The sequence below is a fragment of the Aythya marila genome, assembly GCF_965140915.1.
Source record: "Aythya marila genome assembly, chromosome: 2".
Taxonomy (NCBI): Eukaryota; Metazoa; Chordata; class Aves; order Anseriformes; family Anatidae; genus Aythya; species Aythya marila.
Genome location: NC_139043.1, coordinates 419,465 through 440,915, shown reverse-complemented (window position 1 = coordinate 440,915; position 21,451 = coordinate 419,465). Strand labels below are relative to the sequence as shown.

The window sequence follows — 21,451 nt, the reverse complement described above, 5'->3', positions numbered from 1 at the left end:
CATCCCCACGCTCACGGCAATAAATAGCTTACACCACCCCGGCCCCACGGCGCGCAGCAGGTGCCCGCGGCCGAGCCCCGCTCCCCACGGGAAGGGGGCGGCTCCGTCCCACCCCCCCCCAGCCCCGGCCAGGGGCTCTGCGCCTGCCCCAGCGCCCACCCGGCGAGGGCCGAGCCCCCCCCTCAGAAGCGCAGCTCCCTCAGCTTCTGCCGCAGGTAGTGCTTGGCCTCCTCGATGCCACTCACCTTCTCCAGCTCCGTGTAGGGCAGCTGAAAGGGGACGGGGGCGTCAGTGCAGCCCCACAGGCTGCCTCCGACCCCCCCTCAGCCCCCCCAGGCACGGGCAGAGCTGGACCCCGCAGGGCTCAGAGCTCCAGCTGCACCCCCAGCCCCCCCTGGAGCCCCCACCCCAGGCGCAGGGTGCAGGACCCGCGGTTCCTCCTCCCTCCTCCACAAACTGCAAGGCCGCTGGGAGAGGGGAGGGGGCGGCCCTGGGGTCTCTGCCCCGCAGATGGGATTGGGACTGCGGTCACGGAGCTGGGGACGGGGCCCAGCAGCCCCCCACATGCAGCCCCCGGCAGAGGAGAGCCCTGAGCCGAGCCCCGCTCACCCTGACCCCACACGCTGCTGTCCTGCAGCCCACAAGGGACCCTCAGTGCTCCCCTGCGCCCCCAGACCCTGGTGCGTGACAGGGGACAGCAGGGGGGGCCACCCCATCACACCACCCCCCAGAACGGGTACAGGACGGGTGCTGCCCCAGAGCACTCTCAGGCTGCAGAGGAAACCTTCCCCTGCCCCCCCGGCCCCCCCTGCCCTGGGGATGGAGGAAACCGAGGAAACCGCAGGCTCCAGCCCTGCAGAGGCAGCTGGGCACGGGGCCGGAAGGGGCCAGGGGGAAGTGCCCCACAGGCGGCAGGGGGGGCCCTGGGGGGGTCCCTGGGGGGGTCCCTGGGGGGGTCCCCGTTACACCACAGACACCCGGTGCTGCTCAGCCCCCCCAGCAGCCAGCCCAGGAGCTCACAGAGAAGCGGGGCCAACGCAGAGCGCCCTGCAGGGACGGGGCACAGAGCCTGGAGAGCTCCTGGCCCAGGAGTGCAGCCGGGGGGTGTCTGCCCTGCTGGGCAGCTCCCACAGCCCCCCCCCAAATATCCCCAGCCGCAGAGAACAGCGAGGGGCACACACAGCACGGGCAGGGACAGAAAGGCTGCGGGGGGCTGAGCTGCCAGGCTGAGGGCTGAGAGCTGAGCGCGAGGTCTGGCTGCAGCCAAGCCCCCGGCAGCACGCCCCAGGAGGCAGCACGGGGCCAGGAGCATTTCACACCCTCACTAACGAGCTAAATAACGCCGAGCGCCCTAACGAGGCTGCAGGGGGCAGGGCCACGGCTGGCACAGGGCCACAGGTCCCTGCGCTGCCCCTTGGCAGGGCCCCAGGGCTGGGTCCTGCGGCCAAAACAGCCCCGGGCACCGGGACAGGCTCAGGCTGGAGAAGGACTGGGGGCATCGCACCCACAGGGAGGAGGTGCTAGGGACAGAGCCAGACCCCAAACAGTGCCAGGGAAGGGACCGAGGCAATGGGCACACCTAAAATACGGGAAATCCTAGTTAAACCTCAGCAGGATGCTTTCTGCAGTGTAAGGAAGGGCTTTGTCCATGAGCACGCCTGGACACTGGGGCGGGTTACCCAGGGAACAGCAAACCAACAGTGCTGGAGACGTCTGGGACGGGGCCGTGGCACCGAGCAGCCCGCCCCGGGCAGCGCCCCAGGAGGAAGCAAACCTCGGACAGGAAGAGCAAGAGCTGAGCTGGGACGGGGCCTGAGCTCGGGAAGACACTGAACTGCCCGGGGACCTCCTTTTTGTAAGGGCCGCCCAAAGGAACAGGGAGAGCTCAGCAACCACGAGCACAGGGAGCGGGACCAGAGCCACGTGGCACTGCTGGGGTGTCCGACCCCTCTGCTGCCTGGCACTGCCTGCGGGGGGCACGCGGGGTGGGCGCAGGGTGCTCGTGGCAGGAAGCCCCCACCTGAACACGTCACAGAACACCCGAAGTGCACGCAGACACCGAGGCACTGGCAGAGAGCTCGCTGCCACCACACGAAGCCACCCAGCTTCCAAGATCATTGTCACAGCAGGGGGCTCATCCCAAGCCCCCCCCAGTGCTGGGAGGCCAAAGCCAGTGACACCCCCACCCCGATGGCACCGAGACACTGGGGGATCAGCCTGGGAGCAGGCCGAGCTGCCTGCCCCTGCCCCGCTCCCTGCAGCACCGGGGGATGGAGGGGCAGGACGGGGACCCTGCAGCACGGCGGTGACAGGGGACGGGACAACCCCTGCTCAAATGGGGACACAGCACAGCACGTGCCTCCCCCAGGGTGCCAGGGTTTGTCCTGCCAACACAGCCCCGTGGGAGCCCTGGGGAGGGACAGAAAGCAGCAGGGAGCATGGGGACAGCTCCGTGGCAGTGACACCAGCTCCCACCACCCGCCCCGTGCCGCGATGCGGAGGGGATTCTGCCCCAGGAGAAGGGGCCGGGGCCGCGCAGGCACTCACCTGCACCAGACAGTAGCCCAGCAGCCGCAGGTGCCTGTCCCGCATGGCGCGCGAGCCCACCAGGATGTCGGAGTTCTGGCAGTAATGCCACTTGTCATTGACCGACAGCACCACCCTGCAGGGACACAGCAGTGGCAGGAGGGCAGCGCCGCGGGCTGCACCCAAGGGGGCTGCACCCAAGGGGGCTGCATCCCCACCCACCTCCCCGGGACCGTGCAGGAGGGCAGCAGGGGAAGGGCCCCCCCCTCTCGTGGTGGTGGGGGAGCCGTGCCCCGTGAGGGACACGCTGCGCCCCGGTTCCTGACCCCACAGGGCACGGGGTGGGGGCGCGGGGGCTGTGCTCGGTACCTCTGGATCTCCTCGGCTGCTGGTGGCCCCTCGCCGGGCCCCCTGGTGGGGCTGGGCCGGCACGGGGAGGGCGGGGGGCAGGCGTCCTCGGCGGGCGGGGGGCTCCGTCCCTCCGCCTCCTCCGGGGCCTGCTCCCCCTGGAAGCAGCCGTGCTCGCGGGGGGGGCAGGCGGCCGCCGCCTCCTCCTCCAGGATCTTGCCGATGGGGAACTGGAAGAGGGTGGCGGAGCCCCGCGGGGAGCAGTCGGGGGTGCCGGCGGGCGGCGCCGAGAGGCACTCGGAGGGGCTGCTGAGGGTGGAGCTGCCCTGGCTCTCCAGGGAAGACTCTTTGCTCAGGCCGCAGTAATAGTCCGCGGGGGGCTGGTAGCAGGGCCCCCCCGGCGCCGGGCAGAGCGTGGAGAGGAAGCGCCCCGCCAGGTTGTTCTCCCGGGGGGCCGGGGGGCTGCCCGGCGTCTCCGGGGCGAACGGGGCAAAGTCCTGCAAGTCCGAGGTGAGGGCCAGCACGCTGGAGCGCAAGGAGACGGCGGCGGGGGAGGCCGCGGCGGGGGCAGGAGGAGCCTTGGAAGCTGCGGGGACGCGGGAGAGGGGCAGCACCGTGCCCGAGCGGTTGATCCACAGCAGGAAGTCTGCGGGGACAGCACGGGGTCAGCCCCGTGCCTGCAAACCCACCCTGTGCCAGCCCCACGGCCCCAGAGAGCCTCACACTGCCTGGGCTGTGCTGGGGGGGCAGCGAGCAGCAACGGGGCCGGCCCTGCCCCGAGAAAACCCCGGAGGCACGGGGCTGAGGCTGCCCTGAGTGCCGTGGAGCCAAGCACCCGGCCCGGCCGGCAGCTACCTGTGCAGTATCCGGGGGGCAGCACCTCGTCCTGCCGGTAGCACTCCTCTCCCACCAGCTGCCGCAGCGCCTCGGCCACCAGCCCCTTGTAACTGAGCAGGGAAAGAGGGGTCGGGACAGGCTCACGAGGCCCCCAGCCCGCCCCACAGGCACCCCTATGCCCCACACTGCAGGGGACAGGCGGCGGGGTGCCCGCGGGGCCGGTGCTGACCCCACAACCCCCTCACCTGTACTTCCTGTTGGCCTCGTCGGCCGTCAGCGCGTGCTCGAACATCAGCACGCGGTAGCGCGGGTCGAGGCGGGGGCCGCTGTAGTCGCGGAACTCCAGCTCCACGGCGGCGTCCAGCAGCGAGAGGTAGCGGCGCACGATGAGCGCGTAGGGGCTGCCTGCGGGGGAAAGGGCGGCTGGAGGCGGCCCCGCGGCTCCCCGCGCCCCGCCGCGCGCCCCCGAGCAACCCCCCGAGGGGTCCGCTCGGCCCCGGGGCTGTCCAGACCCACCTCCACCTCACCGCCACGCCTTAAGGGCCGCGTTTACCCTGGGGAGGGCGCGACGTACTCATAACGTTGGTGATGAAGGCCGGAGAGAAGACCTGGTGCAGGACGGCCTGGGGGAAGTGGCTCAGCTGGAACATGGACATCAGGATGTTGACGGTGGCCAGGGGCGAGCTGCCCGCCTTCTGCTCCAGGATGGCCTCCAGCTTGGGGAAGAGCTCGCCGTGGTTGGAGGGCCGGTAGTTCATGCGGCTGAAGGGAAACACCAGCTTCTGGATCACCTGCGGCCGGAGGGAGACGGAGTCGGGCCGGGCCCCGCGGGCAGCCCCGTGCCGGGCGCGGGGCGGGCGCGAGGCTCACCTTGCTGTCCAGCTGCTCCCCGCGCTTCAGCAGGAAGCTGGCGATGGTATCGAGCAGCCGCGGCTCGCGCAGGCGGTGCCGGGCCACGTACTTGGCGATCAGGGCCATGGTGTAGGGCGTCAGGTTCTCCGCCTTCCGGGGAAGCCACTCTGCGGGGCACAGCGCCGCGGGCGTCACGAGGCTGCCGGCCCCGGGCTGCAGCCCCCCAGAGGCGAGGGCCAGGGGGAGGCGACAGGAGGCTGGCAACGGATCCAGGATCCGAGCAGCTCCCAGGGAAACACAAAGTCATCGGGCTCCTGGCCGAGGGGTTCCTGCCCCAGGCAGCCCAGGCAAAGAGCCCCGGAGCGCAGGGGGCAGGGGCCGCTCTGCAGAGCCCCCAGGGAGCAGCCCAATGCCCCTGCACACAGCACAAGGGGCAGGGCAGGCGCTCACCCACAGGGTGCTGCAGAGGCATTGGCGCTCCAGCTGCCAGCACTGCGGGCCTGGAGCTCTGCATGGCCCCAGCTGGCGCTGGCACAGCACCAGGAGAGCTCTGGGGCTGGACAGGAGGCCGTGAGGCCGCAGAGGGCACCGAGCCCCGGGGAGGACCCTGCCCCTACCTGCCATGCTGCGGATGAATCGCTCCTGGCGGTTCTCGTAGAAGAGCTGGGAGCTGAAGATGGCCTCCAGGGCCTTGTTGTTGGCCTCCTGGGCGCACAGGGCCAGCATCTCGTCCAGCAGGGCCAGCTCGTGCTCGCGCATGGCGCTGACCTGCCCCAGCGTGTGCCTGACGAGCCGCAGGATCTTGCGGTTGTTGATGAGCTGCTGGTCGGAGGCCGGGTGGCCCTGCAGCGCCTGCGCGCGCAGCCGGTAGTAGGAGAGCAGCAGGAAGAGGGTCTGGGGGTGCCGCTCCTTCTCCAGGTGCCGCTCCAGGCTGCTGAGGCACGACTCCACCAGGGGGTGCGGGCTGGACGGGTGCAGCCTCATCACGCTGCTGAACACCATGGAGACGTCCTTCTGGTTGAAGCGGCCCAGGCGGCTGCGCGACTCCTCCTCCAGCACCCGCACCAGCGGCGACTCCCCGGGCAGGCCTGCAGGACGGACGGGGTCAGGGCCCCCCCGGGCCAGCTCCCTCTCCTCGTGCCCGCGAGCCGGGGCACTAGAACGCAGCCCGAGGAGTTTGGGTCTGCCACGGGGCGTGGGCCAGGGAGGGGACGAGGGAAGCGCAGGGCTCTGGCAGAGCGGGCCAGGCCGTCAGCGCTGCAGCACTGCGGGGCAAACCCCTCAGAGCCCTCAGAACGTCCCCAGCCACCCCACCAATGCAGAAGTCCTTTGACTTAACTGCAAAAACAAGGCAGATTTCCTGGGCCCCAGAGTTCCCCAGGCTGAACAACGCATCTGGAGGCGCTCAAAGCCTCGTTTAGAGAACAGGCAAGGCATCAGCATGCTACCAAAACATCCCCTGCCCGTGCAGCTGGAGTTGCTCTTTGCACGTTTCCAACTTTCTCCTCTCCCATTTTGTAGTTCGGATGCAGTCCTTCGCACTCAGCCCCCAGGGAGCTCTTTTCACTCACTTTTCCCCAGCTCCAGGCTCATTACTCAGCCACAGAGGGACGAGAGGCCACCGGAGGCCACGTGCGCAGCGCGGTTACGAAAAATGGCAAAGGCCAAGCCTGGCGTGTCAGGAGAGATATTTCCAGCGGGCGCACGGAGCGTTACGCGCGCCGTATGAGGCTCCCGGAGCCCACTGATCTCCCGGGCCAGCTGACAAGATTTGGGTTTTTAAAAGGGCTTTCAGGAGGGCCGGGCAGCATGGGGCACGTCGCTGCGCGTTACCGTCAGCCGGGAAGCGGTCAGGAGGTGGGAAGTGAAGAATTGGTCTGAGCAGCTGCTTTGTTCCCCGAGCAGCCCTCGGAGAGGCGGGTTAGGGCTTTTATTAACGAGCCGCTGAGCAGGGAGGGGCGGCTCAGGGAACAAAGTGTGGGTCAAAACCGGAGCAGGCTGGGGGAGCCCAGCTCCGGGCAGAGGCGGCCGACAGCCCGCAGCTCGGCGCCAACACACACAAAGCACCGCGAGGCCGCGGGGGGCAGAGACCTCCCCCCGCCTCTGGCAGGGCCCCGAGTCCTGCACGGCCCCCCCCAGGCAGCTGGGAACGGGCAGCACAGAGCCAAGGCAGCGGCTGGGCGGCAGCAGCAGCGCGGGGCGGGGAGGGCAGGGCTCCTGCTGCCACAGGCAGCCACCAGACGTAATCCCTGCGCACCGGGCGGGAGGAAAACACAGAGCCCTGCGAGGCCTTAATCAGGCTAACGAGGGGGCTCTCGGGACGCTGCCTGCAGGATGGAAAGGAGGCAACAAGGCCAGAGAGGCTCCGCGGCACGAGAGGCTGCTGCAGGGGACGGGAACCCAGAGCTGCTGGGAGGCTCCTTCCTGGGTAGGGAACACGCGGGGAGTGGAGGCCCCGGCTCCTGCAGGAGCAGCCCCCGTGGTTTCCATCCCGCTGCGTGCCCCAGGCAGAGCCTCTGCCTGCAGCGGGCACAGCCCCAGCTGCACAGGCAGCACGGGCAGCAGGACCCACGCTCACAGCCGCGCTCCAGCTCCTGTCCCTGTGCACCACGACCGGCGGGCTCCCCTTCCCCGTGCGACCTCCGAGCGCCTGCTGCACCCCACGGCCCCGCCCCGGGCACGAGACCCTCACGGGACGCTCAGGGGACCCCCGGGGGCCACTCACCCAGGGCCGCGGCGGCGTAGAGGCAGTTGACGATGCTGAAGTTGTCGAACTTGGGGCAGCCGCTGATGATGGCCTGGCACAGCGTCTGGAACTCGGGCTGCTCCAGCACCGCGCCGGGCCCGCGGCTCTCCCCGCCGAGGGCGGCCGGGCCCTGCTGCTGCTGCAGGAGCTGCCCCAGCTTGTGCAGGGCGATGGGGTAGTGGCTGGCCGACACCTTGCCCGGGTTCTGCGTCACCCAGCGCAGCACCTCGCCCACGCTGCGCGAGCGCTCGATCAGGCGCTTCATGGTGAAGAAGGTGTCGTAGCTCATCCGCTCCTGCACGAAGCTCCAGCCCCGCCTCTTGCCGGGGCCCCGCGCCCGGCAGCCCTCGGCGGGCACGGCGCGCAGCAGCCCATGGCCGTAGGCGTCCAGCGGCAGCAGCACGGCGCGGGGCCCGGCCCTGCCGCACGAGCAGCCGGGCAGCATCCCGCTGCCGGTCCCCGTCCCGGTCCCGGTCCCGGTCCCGGCCCCGCCGCCCTCAGCGCCCGCCGGGCCCCGCGCCCCGGGGCGGCTCAGGGCGCGGAGCCACGGCGGCAGGCGCAGCATGGCGGGGCCGGGCCGGCGCGGGGGGCTCCGAGCGGCCGGGGCAGCCTGCGGGGAACAGCGGGCGGCGCTCAGCGGGGCCGGGCCCGGGCCCGGTGCGTCCCGGCCCGACCCCGGCCCGGCCCCGGCCCCCCCCGGTACCCGCCCCAGCCCCCCCCCAACCTGGTTCCCGGCCCGGTTCCGGCCCCGCCCACCCCCGCCCGGCCCCGCCTCCTCCCTCCAGCCCCGCCCCCTCCCCTCCCGGCCCCGCCCCCCCCGTACATGGCGCTCGCGGCCGCCCGGGACCCGCCGCGCCCCGCGCTCAGCGCCGCCCGGCCGCCGAGCCCGCCATCTTCCCGACAGCCCCCGCGGCGCACCGGGGACCGCCCCCCGCGCGCGGGACGTACTTCCGGGGCGGGGCGTGCGAGGAACTCCGGCCAATCGGGGAGCGTGCTCGGGAGGGGCGGGGCCGGCTCTGAGGGCGCAGGCGCGGTGCGGGGCTGCGGAGCGCGTGCACCCAGCAGGAGGCCCCGCCCCCCGCCTGCAGGGGAGGGGCCGCTCGGGGGCGTGGCCACACGGAGAGGCGGGGCCTCAAGGACAGGCGGGGCCCAACGCGGGGGCGTGGTCTCATGGAATGGGCGTGGCCTCCCTCCCTCCCGCCCCGCCCCCCCGCAGGCTCTGGCAGCATTTCTCCGTTTTTCTCCTTTTTAATCTTAAAAGCAGCGCGGGCTCCGCGTGCCCCCGGCGTGCAGCCCCCCCCGCTCCGGGCCCGGGGCCGCCCCCCCTGTGCCCGGCACCTCCTGGAGCCCGGCCCCGGCACCACGGGCACACGGCTGGGGGCTCACACCGGCACCGGGAGCCAGCGGGGGCTCGGGGCACCCCAGGGCCCCCCACCCATTCCACCCACTCCCCCCGGCCGCACCGCCCGCCCCGGCAGAGCACTTCGCCCCACGCCACGCAAGGGTCCGGTGCCGGCGGTGCCGGGCTGCGTGTCCATGCACCCCTGCAGCGGGCTGGGGGCTGCCCCGGCTCCTCCGGGCCCGCTGAGTCTCACGGCCCCCAGGGGCGGCGGGGCCGCATGCGATCGCCCGGGCTCCCCCCGAGTTCGGGAGCAGCGGGTGAGCTCCCCCCGGCACCGCGGGGATCCGGCGGGAGGGTCCCCCGGGGCAGCGCTATCTGCGGTACATGGTGAAGGCCATGAAGCTGAAGAGCAGGGTGAGGCCGGCCAGGAAGGTGGTGGCGGTGGCGGTGAAGACGTGGCGGTACTGCAGCTGGAAGTACCAGAGCACGGCCAGCATCAGCACGAAGAGCGGCAGCATCAGGCTGCCCACGTTGAGGGCGGCGTGCACGGGGTCGGCGGAGGCGTGGGGGCCGGCGGGCGCGGGGGCCGGGCTGTGCTGGGAGATGTGGCAGTGCAGGACGCTGTTGTGGGTGAGGTGCAGGGCGGCCAGGCTCTGGGCGTCGTCGCGCAGCAGCTGGCCCTGGTAGATCAGCCGCACCTGCTGCTCCTGCCCCGGGAAGTAGGCCCTGGGGGGCACAACGGGGGGGGCACAGCGGGGGTCACGCTCCCGCCAGCGCGGTCCCCCCGCCCGCCCCCTGCCGCGGCGCCCCGGGGACCGCCCGGCCCCGCCACAGCCCTAGCAGCGAGGCTGCCACCGGCGGCGGGGCCGAGACCTCCCCGGGGCGGCGCCTGCCCCGCGCTCACCTCTTGAGGGCCCCCACGGTGTCCCCGGGGCGCACCCGGGCCAGGCGCTCGGTGTCGTTGAGGAACTTGAGGCGCAGCACCATGCCGGGCTCCCCGGGCCCGGCCTCCTCCTCCTCGCCGCCGGGGCCCTGCCGCGCGGCCGCGGGGCCCGCCCGGGGCCGCAGCCCCGCCGCCGGCCCGCCCGGCCCATCGGGGGCCGCTCCGCCCGCCGGGGCCGGGGCCGGGGCCGGGCCGGGGGCCTTGTGCTGGGCGGCGGCCGGGGCGGCGCTGGGGCCCTGCTCGGGCAGCGGGGGGGCGGCGCGGGGCGGCGCGGCGGGCTCGGGGGCGCGCGTGGAGGCCCAGGCGAGGCCCAGCACCAGGGCGGCCAGCAGCAGCGCGAACAGCACGGTCACCTCGTCGCCCACGCCCTCGATCAGCGCCATGGCGGAGGCGGCGGCGGCGGCGGCTACCGACCTGCGGGCACAGAGCGGCGCCGTCAGCCCGCCGGGCCCCGAGCCGCGGCCCCCCCCGCCCGCCGCCCGCCCCCCTCACCGGCCGCCATCGCGCCGCGCTCCGCTTCCGCCCGCGCGGGGCACGCCGGGAGCGCCCGGCCGGGGCGGCCGCGCGGGGCACGCCGGGAGCTGTAGTCCGGAGGGGTGGGGCGGGGCGGAGGGGCCGGCAGCGGAGCGGCGCATGCGCGGAGGCGCTCCCCGCGCGGGGCATGCCGGGGGTTGTAGTTCTCTGCCGGGCTGGACGGGGCGGGACTGGGCGGGGCCGTGGGGCCGAGGCAAAAATTGGAATTTATTGTTAGCTGCTGGAAAATGATTGAAATCTGCAGTGGGGCTGGACGGGGGGGCAAAGGAGGCAGCAGACCTTAGGGGGATGCAGGAATGGGGAGCGGGGCAGCCAGGGGGTTTGGGGTTTGGGATGTGGGGGTCAGGGAAGGAGCCGGGGCTGGAAGCGCTGCCGGGGCTGTGCCGGCTCCGACCCCTCGGGTTTTGCCCCGCGGCTCATCGCCCCCGATGGAATTTTGCCTGATTCTGTGCGGATTTGCCTGGCTTCAGCTTCTGGCGATTGCGTCTTTTTGTACCTCCCCTGGCTCAATTAAAGACCCGTTTGATGTTTCCCTGCGAAATCGCTTCCACGGCGCAGCGCGCTCACCCCTCGGTCTCCTGGATGACCGCGCAGGTCGTGCTCTAACCCTGCGGCAAGGCCCTCGCCCTGGGGTCCCCTCCACCCCTCGGTGATTTCCCAGCCCTCAGCACGGAGCCTGCCCCGTCTCACAGCACCGCTGCTCCGTGGGGATGCAGAGGGGAAGCCGCGGGGCTCCGCGTGCCCCGGGCCCACCCCACTCACCCTGCCCTGAGGGAAATGGCCCCAAAATGCTGCCGAGCTCTGCCGGGCTGGGATCTCCTCAGCACCCCTCGGTCCCTTTCCAAGCAGCAGCGCCCAGGCCCCTCTGCCACCGGCACCCGGCAGCCGCTGCTGGGAGGTCTCCAGGTCCCCGCCAGTGCCCCAGGTCTCCCCGCAGCCCCCGGTCCCCGCCGTGCCCCCCGGTGCCAGTGCAGGCAGTGGGTGCAGTGTGCAGGTCTCGCCCTGAAGCAGTTCCCTGCCCCAAAGGTGTGCGGCTGGGGCTGGCCCCCAGGAAGGCTGAGGAGCTGCAGGTGCTGCGGGGGGAAAGCCCCCTCACCCTGACCCTGATACTGACCCTGACCCCAACCCTGCCCCGCACCCTGCCCATAGGGACAGCTGTTGTGGGGCTGACATCCTGCTGTTAGCCCCCTCCCCACCCAGCCGCTGCCCCCTGCCCGAGGAGCACCCCAACACCAGCCCCACCGCGTGCCTGGTGGCTGCCAGGGGAGCCGAGGCTTCCTGCCCCCCTCCTTCCCTGCGAGGTGTGAGGAGGTGCTGGGGGCATGGGGCTGGGCACCAAATTCCCGTTAGGAGAGACCCCAGCCCCCCGTGAGCGCTGCCTGTGGGACGTCTCCACCCGGGGTTGGCCCCCTGCCCCCTGCCCTCTCCCCGTTTCCCGTTCCACAGCCCCTCGGCACGTTGCAGCTCCCGGGATTTTTTTCTCCCTTGCCTGTGCCGAGCACCAAGCACCGAGCGCCGTCTCCATCTGCTCGGCTGATAACAGGGACTCCTCCTCTCCTCCTCTCCTCCTCTCCTCCTCTCACCGCTCCCGCGCTGCCCCTGCTCCGACCTCGTGCCCCGGTTCCCAGCACCCGCAGTGCCGTGGGGTCGGTGCTGCCGCTGCCCCCCGGCACCCCCTGCAGCAGGGTGGGGGGGCGCTGAGCCCCATGTGGGGCCAGGGCACGGGGGAGGCGTCACACCCTGAAATGGGGTGAGCAGCCCCGCAGGCCAGGCTGCCCTCGTTTCTGGGGAATGCCCCTGTGAGCCACAGGAAGGAGGACGGGGATGCAAAGCCCGGTGCTGCCCCAGGAGCTGTGCAGGAGAAGGGGCTGCAGGGGGTGCACGGGGCCAGGGCACCCTGAGGTGGAGCCGGTGGGGGCTGTAGGGGTGTAGGGGCTGTGGGGGTGCAGGGGGTGCAGGGGGTGCACAGCTCCTGACCAAGGGGACAGAGCCGAGGGGGGCTGTGAGCACACTGTGCTGCTGGGTTCGGAAAGGGTCTGAAATTGTCAAATTTCTGAACATTTCTGGGTGAGCTGCTGCTGGGGGGGGCGCAGCAGGATGTGGGGGCTCTGCCGGGGGCAGGCGAGGGCTGGAGGAAGGCTGCAGCGGGAGAGGGGGTCCCTGGGGTGGGGGAGGCCGGGAGGAACGGGAGAGACCCCGAGCACGAGCAGCAGAGCGAGCCGAGGCCACGAGCTCCTCGCTTGTGAGAAAGGCTGGGAAGCGTGGGAAGGCTCCAGCTGGGAGAGGAGACGGCGACGACTCCGCAACGCCCCGAGACGTGGGGAAAGCTGATCGGCAGGGGGGAGGGAGAGGGAATCAGCTGCCGAACCTCCAGAAGGGGAACTCAAAGTTTGGTAATTTTCTAAGAATAACCGAGCACCAGAATAGAGCAAAAGTTGTCGGATCTCCGTCACTGGAGGTTTTTAAGGGCAGGCTAAATATTTCTCAGGAACCCGGTCAGCCAGCAGCCTGCCTTGGGGTGAGGGCATGAATAAGAACCAGCTCCCGCAGCCCTCTCCGGCACTGCTGCTGTGCTCCTCCTTCTCCTTCTTCATCCTTTTACCAAATGTAAAAATAATTCCCTGGTTTATTTTTAAGCTCAGTCTGTGTGCAGAGCTGTGTCTCAGCCCAGGCAGGACAGGGATGCTGGGGGACGCAGGGCAGAGCCCAGCAGCAGCCCGGGGCTGAGCCGTGGCCCTCGCAGCCCTGCTGTGCCCGGGGGCTGCAGGGGCACTTCCCCTCTGGACGAGGTGATCCCTGGTGCCCTTTTCCATCTGGGGGCTCTGAGCTGTGCTGCTGGTGCCAGGGGATGGAGCTGTGCCCATGCCCTCATTCTGGGCACCCCAGGGGATGGATCCGGAGAGCTGGGCTGAGCGGTGGCACCGGGGGCTGCTCGGGCACGGGGAGGGGGCAGATCCCCAGGGGTGCTGCAGGGGGAGCAGGGCCGGCCCCGAAGGAGACCTCTCATCCTCTCATCCTCTCATCACCGTCCAGCCAGGTCCTGCCTTCCTGGGAGGCTCCCCCTGGGACCGAGACCCATTCTGATCGCAAACCTAAAAGGCTCCGGGATGGCACCGTGCTTCTGCTCGGCGTCTGTGCCGTTTCCACAGCAGCCAGGAGTTGTTGTTATTCCTCTGAACCGAGGAGCCTTCAGCGCTTGGTGTTTTCTCCCTCACATGTACTTGTCTGCCATAATTGCCACTTCTTGAACCTTGCTGACAGGCTCAGCAGACACAGATCTCCTCAGTCGCTGGCTGAGCCCCGCGGTGCAGCTCCCCCTTCCCGTGCAGCCTCCCCATCTTCCGAGCATGGCTCCGCTGCTGGCGGGGGCGTTGTGTTGGCGCAGCCCTCAACGAGGCCCCCCTGCTCCCAACCCCGCTCGTCCCCCCCTCGGTTAACCCCCAGCGACAGCTCTGGCCGCTCCCGGGACGGTTCTGCATCGAATTACCTTAACACACGACCCCTAAATCCATCTTGGATTCTTTGCTTCCTAGAGCAAAGCCTGCATTTCCTCAGCTTGGGGCTGCAGTTTTCATTCCCAGGGAGATGAATGCGTTCGCCTCTTTAAATACATGTTGTTTGAATGGGGCTGGCTTGCCAAGATATCTGGTTCTCTCTGCGTCTGCTCTGTAATTGCTGTTTATCATTCCACTCCTTTTTTTTGTGAAATCCACTAATTTTATCAGCAGCAACTTCATAATCGCTCCCAGATAATGCCTTACCAGACAGGCTTTAGAGGATGAACAGGAGCCAGCTCCAGCCTCCCGCGGCATGGGGAGAGCCCACGCCGTGGTGATGGGGACGGAGGCGCAAGGGGCGAGACAGCGGGGAGCGGGGCTGGGGGCACTGATGGGTGCTGCCACCTGCCCCGGCCCCTGAACCCCAGCCCCTGAGCCCCGAACCCGCTGTGCCACAGCACCCGGGGACCCCCGGGGCGAGTGCCCGGCCCCAACCAGCCCCAGCCCCATGGCTCCAGCGTGGCCTCGCGGCTGTCCCCCACCCTCACTGACGTTGTTCCGGGTGCCCCTCCTGGCCCAGCCTTACCGAGCCTTGCCTTTTCCTGTTTGCCACCTTTTTATAAAATGATGTCAGGAAGCGTGGACCAGCCCAGCTGGACGTCCTGCTTTGCCCATCCGTACCGACGGGCGTGCGCTGCTGTTTGGGGGCGCGTTGTGCAGGCTCCCCCAGGGCGTGCGGTGGGCCTGGGGACAGAGCCGGCCCTCAGCGTGCCCCCAGGGTGTCACAGCTGCTGGCAGCAGCGGCTGCGGGGCCGTGCCGGGGGGGTGCCGGCTGCAGTCGTGCCCCCAAGCCCACCCTGTATGCCAGGCCATGGCTGGCCTGGGCCCCGGGGCCACGCAGCAGGCACACGGCTCCTGGGCAGGCCACGCGCTGCCTCCTCTGCTGCTTTGTTCGACACAGAGAGCGCTGAAGGAACGTTTGGAGTTGGCTGTTTCCCTGAGTTGCAGTCACGGCCCCAAAATAGCAGCGGCACCTCTGCCATGTGAAGGTGCCTCAGGCTCCCGGCACCGCGGCTGTGTCAGCACCGGGGCTGCTGCCTGCAGGGTGCCGAGCACGGGGCTGGCAGATGACAAACCTCACCCTGGCACCCTGGCACCCTGCTTTTTGTGACACGGGGACTTTCACCCATTGTGCCTGCGGTGCTGCAGTTCCTCTCGCCCCTCGTCGCCTCATGCAGCACGCCTCCCGGCTGAGTGCTCCTTTTGCCAATCCCCTTGTTTCCAAGGCTTTGCAAGGCATTATAGATAAAAGAGCTCTGATCCTGATGACACAGAAAGTTTCCTGATGTCATGGATCAGCTTTGTGCTGGCAGCACGAGGAAAAGGAGAGCACCGCGTGTGTACAAGGCTCAGGGTGGGCAGTGGGGCACGGGTGGCGAGGAGCAGGGGTTGGCCCTGCAGGGTCACAGGTGGGTGACGTGATGCTGCTGCTGCCAGCAGAACGGGGATTTCCATGGCTAGAACGGCACCGGCTGCTCGTGACCCGCTGAGGAGGGCTCCATCAGACAGCAGCAGGACGGAGGCACCGCGCTGAGGCTGCCACTGCTGCTCCCAAGTGCTGATAAGGTAAATTACAGGGCCTGGGAGGTGCGTGGTGCTAACGAGCGGTTGCACAAGCACGGGGTGCTGCTGCTGGCTGCATCAGGCCCGCGGAGGGGTGGCGGTGGCAGCGCTGTGCCGGCACCTGCCTGGGCGCACGTCCACGCTGCAGCACCGGCGCTGCAGGGCCCTGGGCTCTGCACCATGGGCTGCGGTGCACCAGGGGCTGGCATCGCCTCCCTCCACAGCCCCGCGGAGATCTGCCCGTGCTGGGCTGACGTGGTGTTGGGTGGCTGCCCTGCACCCCTCACCAGCACCCAGCGCCCACAGGGACCGTCCCCTCCTCGCTGCCCTGCTCCGGTGCGGGACCCTTGGGTGCTCTGCAGCACCAGAGGCCCCCCCGGTGCGGTGCTGCCTGCAGGGCCCTGCCTGTCCCGCTGGTTGGGCCCCGCAGTCCCACGGGGCTGGTGCCATGGTGGTGTGATGGGAAGAGGCAGGGGACCAGGGCTGGCACTCAGCCGCGGTGCCATGGAAAATGTTCTCCTTGTGTAGGCTGCAAGTTCGGGCATCGAGCTACAGGGAACACTCAGCGAGATGCTGGAGGGGGATTTCTGCCCAGGTCGCAGCAAGGCCTGAGCTCCCTCGCCCTCAGGATTTCAGCTGGCACCGTGCTGTGCTCCATGGTGCTGGGTGTCCCGCACCCAGCTGGGCGTCCTCACGGCCACCGGAGCAGAGGAGTTCAAGGAGATGCTGCCCACACTCCTTTGGCCTCCCTGCAGACAGCCTCGGGATGTCTGCCGTCGGTCTGATGAGCTGGCTCCTGAGGGCAGGAGTCCCCATGCTAGCAGAAGCTCTGCCTGGTCCATTTTTTCCCATTCTCAGTCTCCTTGAGCAGCCCACAGCAGCACAGGTGATGGAGGGGTGCAGCTCCGTCTCTCCCTCACTTCTTCCCAGCCCAGCTCCTTTCTGGGGCAGGCACCAGTGGTCCCGGGGCTTTTCTGCCAGCAGTTGCCCCGGGGCCACATGGACCCTGGGACCCGGACCTCCAGATGCCCCACGGCGACACGGGGCAGCTCTGCCATGGCCACGGGCACCCTGCATCACCACCAGGATGATGTTCTCCGCATCTTCCTCCTTGTCCTCATCCTCGTCTTCCTCTTCCTCCACCACTTCGTGTCTGGGTGCTGTGGGGCTGCCTCCCGGGAAGTCATCCTGCAGAGCCCAGCCCCTGCCGGAGCTCACTGGGGCTTCCTCGGGGGCAGCCGCTTGAATAACCCCCCCTGGATGAGATCTCGAAGTGTTTCCTTAGGAACCCGGGACACAAAGCGATGCGCAATGAACGGAGCCGGCTGGAAACAGAAATCACTGCAAATCAGAATTTATGGTACGTGGAAAAATGATAAGGGAAGTTAAAGCCATCAGGGAGAAGTGAGCGTCAGGTCATGCCAAGGACACGAGGAGGAGAATAAAAACCCAGCAGGGATAGAAGAAGTGCCAGCGGTGCTGTGCTGCGTGCTGCTACGTGGGGGTTAGTGCTGACGCTGTGCACGGTGCTGTGAAAGAGGGGAGCTCGGTGTTTGTGCCCGGCACTAGAAGGGAGCAGGGGGGTGAGCTCGTTGTCACACGGCGGGCAATGTGCTTGCTGGGGACCGAAGCAGCACCTGCATGGGAGGCACAGTGGGTGGGTGCCCACCCCTGCCTGTGGCTTCCCCCGGTGCAGCCGTCTCGCGTGGGACAGCCCCTGCCCTCCTGGGGGCCGCGCGGTGCCACTGGGGGCTGCTGGAGGCTCAAAGTGCCCAGGGACAAGGAGCAGTCAGAGCGAGCCATGATGCTGAGGCTGCTACTGGTCGTTAATGGCTGTGGCTTCCGCAGAGAGCTGCGGCCCATGCGCAGGGCAGAGCCGTGCAGGTCGCAGCCTTGCAGGTCTACGAGCGCCGGGTGGGCGTGCAGGCACCGAGCCCGTGGGGAAGCTGCTGGGGGCAGGGGGAGCGCCTCGCCCTGCGGCACGAGAGGGGCACCCGGCACAGGAGACCCCATGTGCTGCACGCATGGATGGCTGTGCTGCCTGGTCTGAGGGAGAAACCCGGGGGGGACGCGACTCCCCGGCAGGGCTGGGGGCTCTTGGCCTGGCCCCACCGTTCTGCACCACCGCAGGAACCTCGGCTGCTGCAGGGTCACCTCCTGCGCCCTGGGTGCCGCATGGTTGGGCTGGGGACATGGCCAGTGGTCTGTTCTCCTCCTCTGGTAAATCCTGTTTCCAATTCCTAGTCAAGAATTTAACATTTTGCTTTGCAGGAACGATTTCCTGTGCCTCCCCTGAGAGCTCACCTGGTGGGAGCAGCCTTTTCAAACAACCCCGTCGTCATTTTTGAAGAAAGTGTGGATTTAACACGATTCACTTCAGTAAAAAACTTGACTTAGTGCCGTGGGACTTTCTGACTTGAAAACTTAGCAGTGTACAGTGCTAATAAAGAGCTACTAATTGACTCTGAAAGCTAACTGATGAATTCAAATGCGTTTGTCAACTGTTTTATTTTTTTATTTTTTTATTTTTTCTGAAAGCCTTTCTGAAAGACCTCTGCAGTGCTGGTGGCATTTAGCAGCTCCCTTGGTGGTCTTAGAGCCTGCACAAAGCCACAGGTGCTGAAGATTGGTAGGAGACACAGTTAAAATCACAAACTGGGGGGCACAGATGGGCAAGGAATACCGGGCCACACGTGCAAGGTGGTGGTGTAGGGACCCCCTGGGTGTGCGAGGTGGGGGTTTTGGTGACGCGGGGACGGGGCAGCAGCTGTGGGGCTGTGTTGCTGCATTCAGCAGGGGTGAGAGCAGCGCTGGGAAATGGCACCAGAATTGTGAATTTTAAACGGTTATTAAAACACCTGTCAGGATTCGGGAAAGAAACATGAAAGTTATCTGAGGTTTGGAGAAAATGCCTTACTTTGATCCTTCTAAGTCTTACAATCTCGTCAGAGCCGGGGCTGAGCGGTGATTTGTGACAGCGCCCAAACACCCTGCTGGGGAGAAAACGTGGCTCAGGTACACGCGGCGTGAGGGAGCTGCAAAGCTGGCAGGTCAATGTCCCAGTGTAACCCAGCGGCTGCTCCCCGGTGAGGGGCAGCAAGGCTCCTGGCGAGGCTCAGGGCACATTTCAGCCCCGTGGCATCCCGCTGGCAACACGTGCGGCACCAAGAGGGGTGCGCAGGCACGGGGCAAGGAGGAGCAGCGCGGGGTCGGGGGCAACAACTGCAGCAAAGGTCCAGATTGGCAGCAGTGGGGCTCAGATTGTGTGGTTAATTATGTCATTTATGCAAAAAGAACACCTCAATTTAGGGGTGTATTCACAGGAGATTTATTGGCATCAGCGTACATCCACTTGACCATCCGCGCCCGCTGGCTGATGTGCTGGGGTCATTTCCAGCGGGAATGGCTCTGGTGCTGCGGGCAGGGAGCGTGGGCAGCTGCCAGGCTGGTGGCAGTGCAGAGGGGACAAGGGGCTGCTGGCTTGTCCCTGCTGTCCTCAGCACAATAAAGACGCAGCCTGGCCACGGCGTGCACAAGCAGAGCGCACGTTTTGGCAGCAGGGTGCAGGTCGGTCCCCTGCCCGCAGGTGCCTGCAGGTCTCAGCCAGCCTCTGTGCAGTTCATCCCAGCCAAATGTTGGGCTGCGGGCAAAAAAACCTCCGTGGTCCCACGAGGGGTCAGTGGGCGAGACCCAGCACCGGGGGGCTGCCGAGCCCCTGCAGTGCTCCTCACGGTGTTCGTGTCCATGTGTCCTGCGGCTCGGGAAGCTGAGGCTGGCCGTGTGGGGCACAGCTGGCTGACACGGTGCTCGGAAAGTGCTGGCATCCTCAGCATTACATTGGGGAAACGATGGAGCAAATCTGGAAGAGAATAAAAATGCTTTGGCACCATGTCTCACCAGGAGCCGTGCCGCTAACCTCAAGGCCCCAGTTACCGCAGAGCAGCCCAAATCTGCCCCGTGACCAGCACAGGGAAACGCTGCCTGAAAGCAGCGCGTGGCTCCAGACAGCCCCAAATTAGTCGTGTGGTGCCAGTCCTTTCAAGGCGGATTTTCAAATCTGTCCCTTTTTCTTGGTCATCTAAGAAATCCTGTTTGGGGTTTGCATTTAAATTCATGATTTTCTGTCTAATCTTTCCTTTTCTGTGATTTTCCTTGACCTTCCTCTGTTGAAGGAAACGAAGCCTTCTGAACACAAACGTCACTGGCCAGGATTATCGCTTCCTTGTCCAGATTGGTGCAGACCCTTTATGATCACTAACTGTAGGACAACTGCTCACGGGTTATACCGTGTACCACCACCCATCCCTTACAGAGCACTCAGCTCTCACTCAGGACCCTGGGCTGGGAGCCGAACGCCGATGGAAGGGCCGTGCTGGGATCCACAGCCGTGGTATCGATCCGTGCTCTGCCCCAGATCTGTGCTCTGACCCAGATCCGAAGCCAACAGCCTTGGGTTAAGGGGCTCCCCGCGGGCTGGCAAGGTGCCTGCTCCTTAAGCAGCCCCGTGGGTTTCTGTGGGTTGCGGGATGAGCGTGGGTGCTTAGGTTCATCCTTTAATGTTTTTCATCCAGCTGTGGTAGGGTTCATGGTCAGTGAATAAATGTAAGGAGAAAAGAAGAAAGTACTGGATTTTGTTCTCTTTTTCTCTTGTCCCTTCTCCAGGAAAGAAAAGGAAAACATTGAAACAGAGGCATGGGTGCATACATATCTACATGTATTTATAAACGAAGACTGAACCTGCTGCCTCAGCCCCACAGGCCTCAGGGAAACACCAGAACCTCTGCACGGACCCCCAGGAGCTCCCCGGGCTGCACTGGCCCTGCTGATGTGATGGAAAGGTCGCTGCTTCCCCGGAGCCGTGCAGTGCAGCACTGTGCACATGGCTCAGCAGCGCCCGGGGGCTGCAGCCTGCTGCTGGCACTGCGGGACGTGGGACACCCGGGGACAGTCCCAGACAGCGGCTTTGGACATCGTCATCTCTTGTTTGGAGGTGATGAACTGAAGGTTCCTGACTGTGGAGGAACGGGGAGATGCCCACACGGCAACCCTGCCTGACTGGCCTTTCCTTAGGCATGTGTACCGTGGAAACCTCAGCACGTGGTACCAGAGTTTTATGGAGGAACATAAGCCATGGTGGTGATATTGGGCATAAGGCCATTTCTTGTGGTCAGTGCTCCCAGGGACCTGCAGAAAATTGCTCCTTTGAGAGGGGCTGGTGGGGGCCGCGGCACCCTGCAGCCCTCCGGAGGCGCTCAGACGAGGGAGGCGGCTGCTCGGTGCCTCTGCAGCTGGGCAGCTACATTGCCTGCTGCCAACAGGAATAGGAATAGGAAGACACAAATAATAGTAATAATAAAAATAAATAAAAATACAAATAATAAAAAATAAAAATAAAAAATAAAAATAAAAATAATAAACATCTTCAAAAGGGCTCTGGGAATGGCCTGGGAACTGCAGAGCACTATGGCTAACTTCTGTACCAAATAAATCCATAGCAAATATAACAAAGAATAGGAGTAGATGTGGTTAAATGTGACAAATTACATGTAGGGAAGAGTCAGCGTGGCTTTTGTAGAGAGAGCTGGTGACTCAGATCCACGAAGAGGTCTTTGGAAGTGCAAACACGCGTACAGGTGAGGCTGATCCAATCGGTACAACGAACGTGGAATTTCTGAAAGCTTTCAACAAGACGCTCATAAAAGTGCTTTGTCTTTTTTAAAATATAACTGTTCATGGTGCTGGCTGTGGGGGGGGGAAGGATGCACTCCTGTCCCATGTGGGTCCGGAGCCTTGGCACGGGCTGTGCAGGGAGGTGCTGGGGGCTCCATCCCAGGAGCAGCCTGGACATGGCCCTGCTCTGGGTGCTGCTGGAGCAGGGCTGGGAACAGAGGGGCCCGGAGGTGCCTCCAGCCCCAGCCAGCGCTCGGTTCCATGGGTGAGCTCCAGAGGAACCCTCACAGGCCAAAAGAGGGAGACAAAGAGGGCAGGAGGTGGCTGTCCCGCGGGCACGCACCCAGCACCCAGCTATTCGCATCCTGCAAGGTTTCCTGAGCCTGGAGAAGTTTTTCTACTCCCTGACGTTGTCATGGCCATCCTCCTCCTCCTCCTCCTCCTCCTCCTCCTCCTCCTCCTCCTCCTCCTCCTCCTCCTCCTCCTCCTCCTCTGTGTCCGGGCTCCCTGCAGACCGTGTCAGCCTGGTGCCC

General features: G+C 66.7%; 2 protein-coding genes across 5 annotated transcripts; both read right to left on the bottom strand.

Moving 5' to 3' along the window:
- Positions 1-125: 125 nt before the first annotated feature.
- On the bottom strand, positions 126-8,397 carry FASTK (Fas activated serine/threonine kinase). 4 transcript variants are annotated; one of them, XM_082752286.1, is made up of 10 exons: positions 8,133-8,397; positions 7,289-7,919; positions 5,181-5,651; positions 4,582-4,730; positions 4,265-4,502; positions 3,957-4,116; positions 3,730-3,821; positions 2,896-3,520; positions 2,548-2,662; positions 126-269 (listed from the first exon to the last, which is right to left on the bottom strand). In XM_082752286.1, exons 2-10 carry the CDS (start codon positions 7,872-7,874, stop codon positions 183-185), a joined length of 2,523 nt encoding a protein of 840 aa, XP_082608412.1. In that variant the 5' UTR covers positions 7,875-7,919; positions 8,133-8,397; the 3' UTR covers positions 126-182. The 4 variants fall into 4 exon arrangements, 2 of the variants coding, with proteins under 2 accessions (XP_082608412.1, XP_082608413.1); XM_082752287.1 differs by having other exon boundaries at positions 4,286-4,502; XR_014316810.1 differs by having other exon boundaries at positions 144-269; positions 4,265-4,473.
- A 150-nt stretch (positions 8,398-8,547) lies between these two features.
- TMUB1 (transmembrane and ubiquitin like domain containing 1) lies at positions 8,548-10,185 on the bottom strand. Its single transcript, XM_082754844.1, has 3 exons — positions 10,087-10,185; positions 9,556-10,008; positions 8,548-9,377 (listed from the first exon to the last, which is right to left on the bottom strand). The coding sequence occupies exons 2-3, from the start codon at positions 9,975-9,977 to the stop codon at positions 9,023-9,025; spliced, it is 777 nt and encodes a 258-aa protein (XP_082610970.1). The 5' UTR covers positions 9,978-10,008; positions 10,087-10,185; the 3' UTR covers positions 8,548-9,022.
- Between the last annotated feature and the right edge of the window lie 11,266 nt (positions 10,186-21,451).

Excerpts from the sequence above, each read along its gene's own strand:
- FASTK (XM_082752286.1), bottom strand. The coding sequence starts at position 7,874 with ATGCTGCGCCTGCCGCCGTGGCTCCGCGCCCTGAGCCGCCCCGGGGCG. Across the intron at positions 5,652-7,288 it reads CTACGCCGCCGCGGCCCTGG|GCCTGCCCGGGGAGTCGCCG; the intron begins GTGAGTGGCCCC and ends TCCGTCCTGCAG. Across the intron at positions 4,731-5,180 it reads ATTCATCCGCAGCATGGCAG|AGTGGCTTCCCCGGAAGGCG; the intron begins GTAGGGGCAGGG and ends TGTGCCCCGCAG.
- TMUB1 (XM_082754844.1), bottom strand. The coding sequence starts at position 9,977 with ATGGCGCTGATCGAGGGCGTGGGCGACGAGGTGACCGTGCTGTTCGCG. Across the intron at positions 9,378-9,555 it reads ACCGTGGGGGCCCTCAAGAG|GGCCTACTTCCCGGGGCAGG; the intron begins GTGAGCGCGGGG and ends TGTGCCCCCCAG.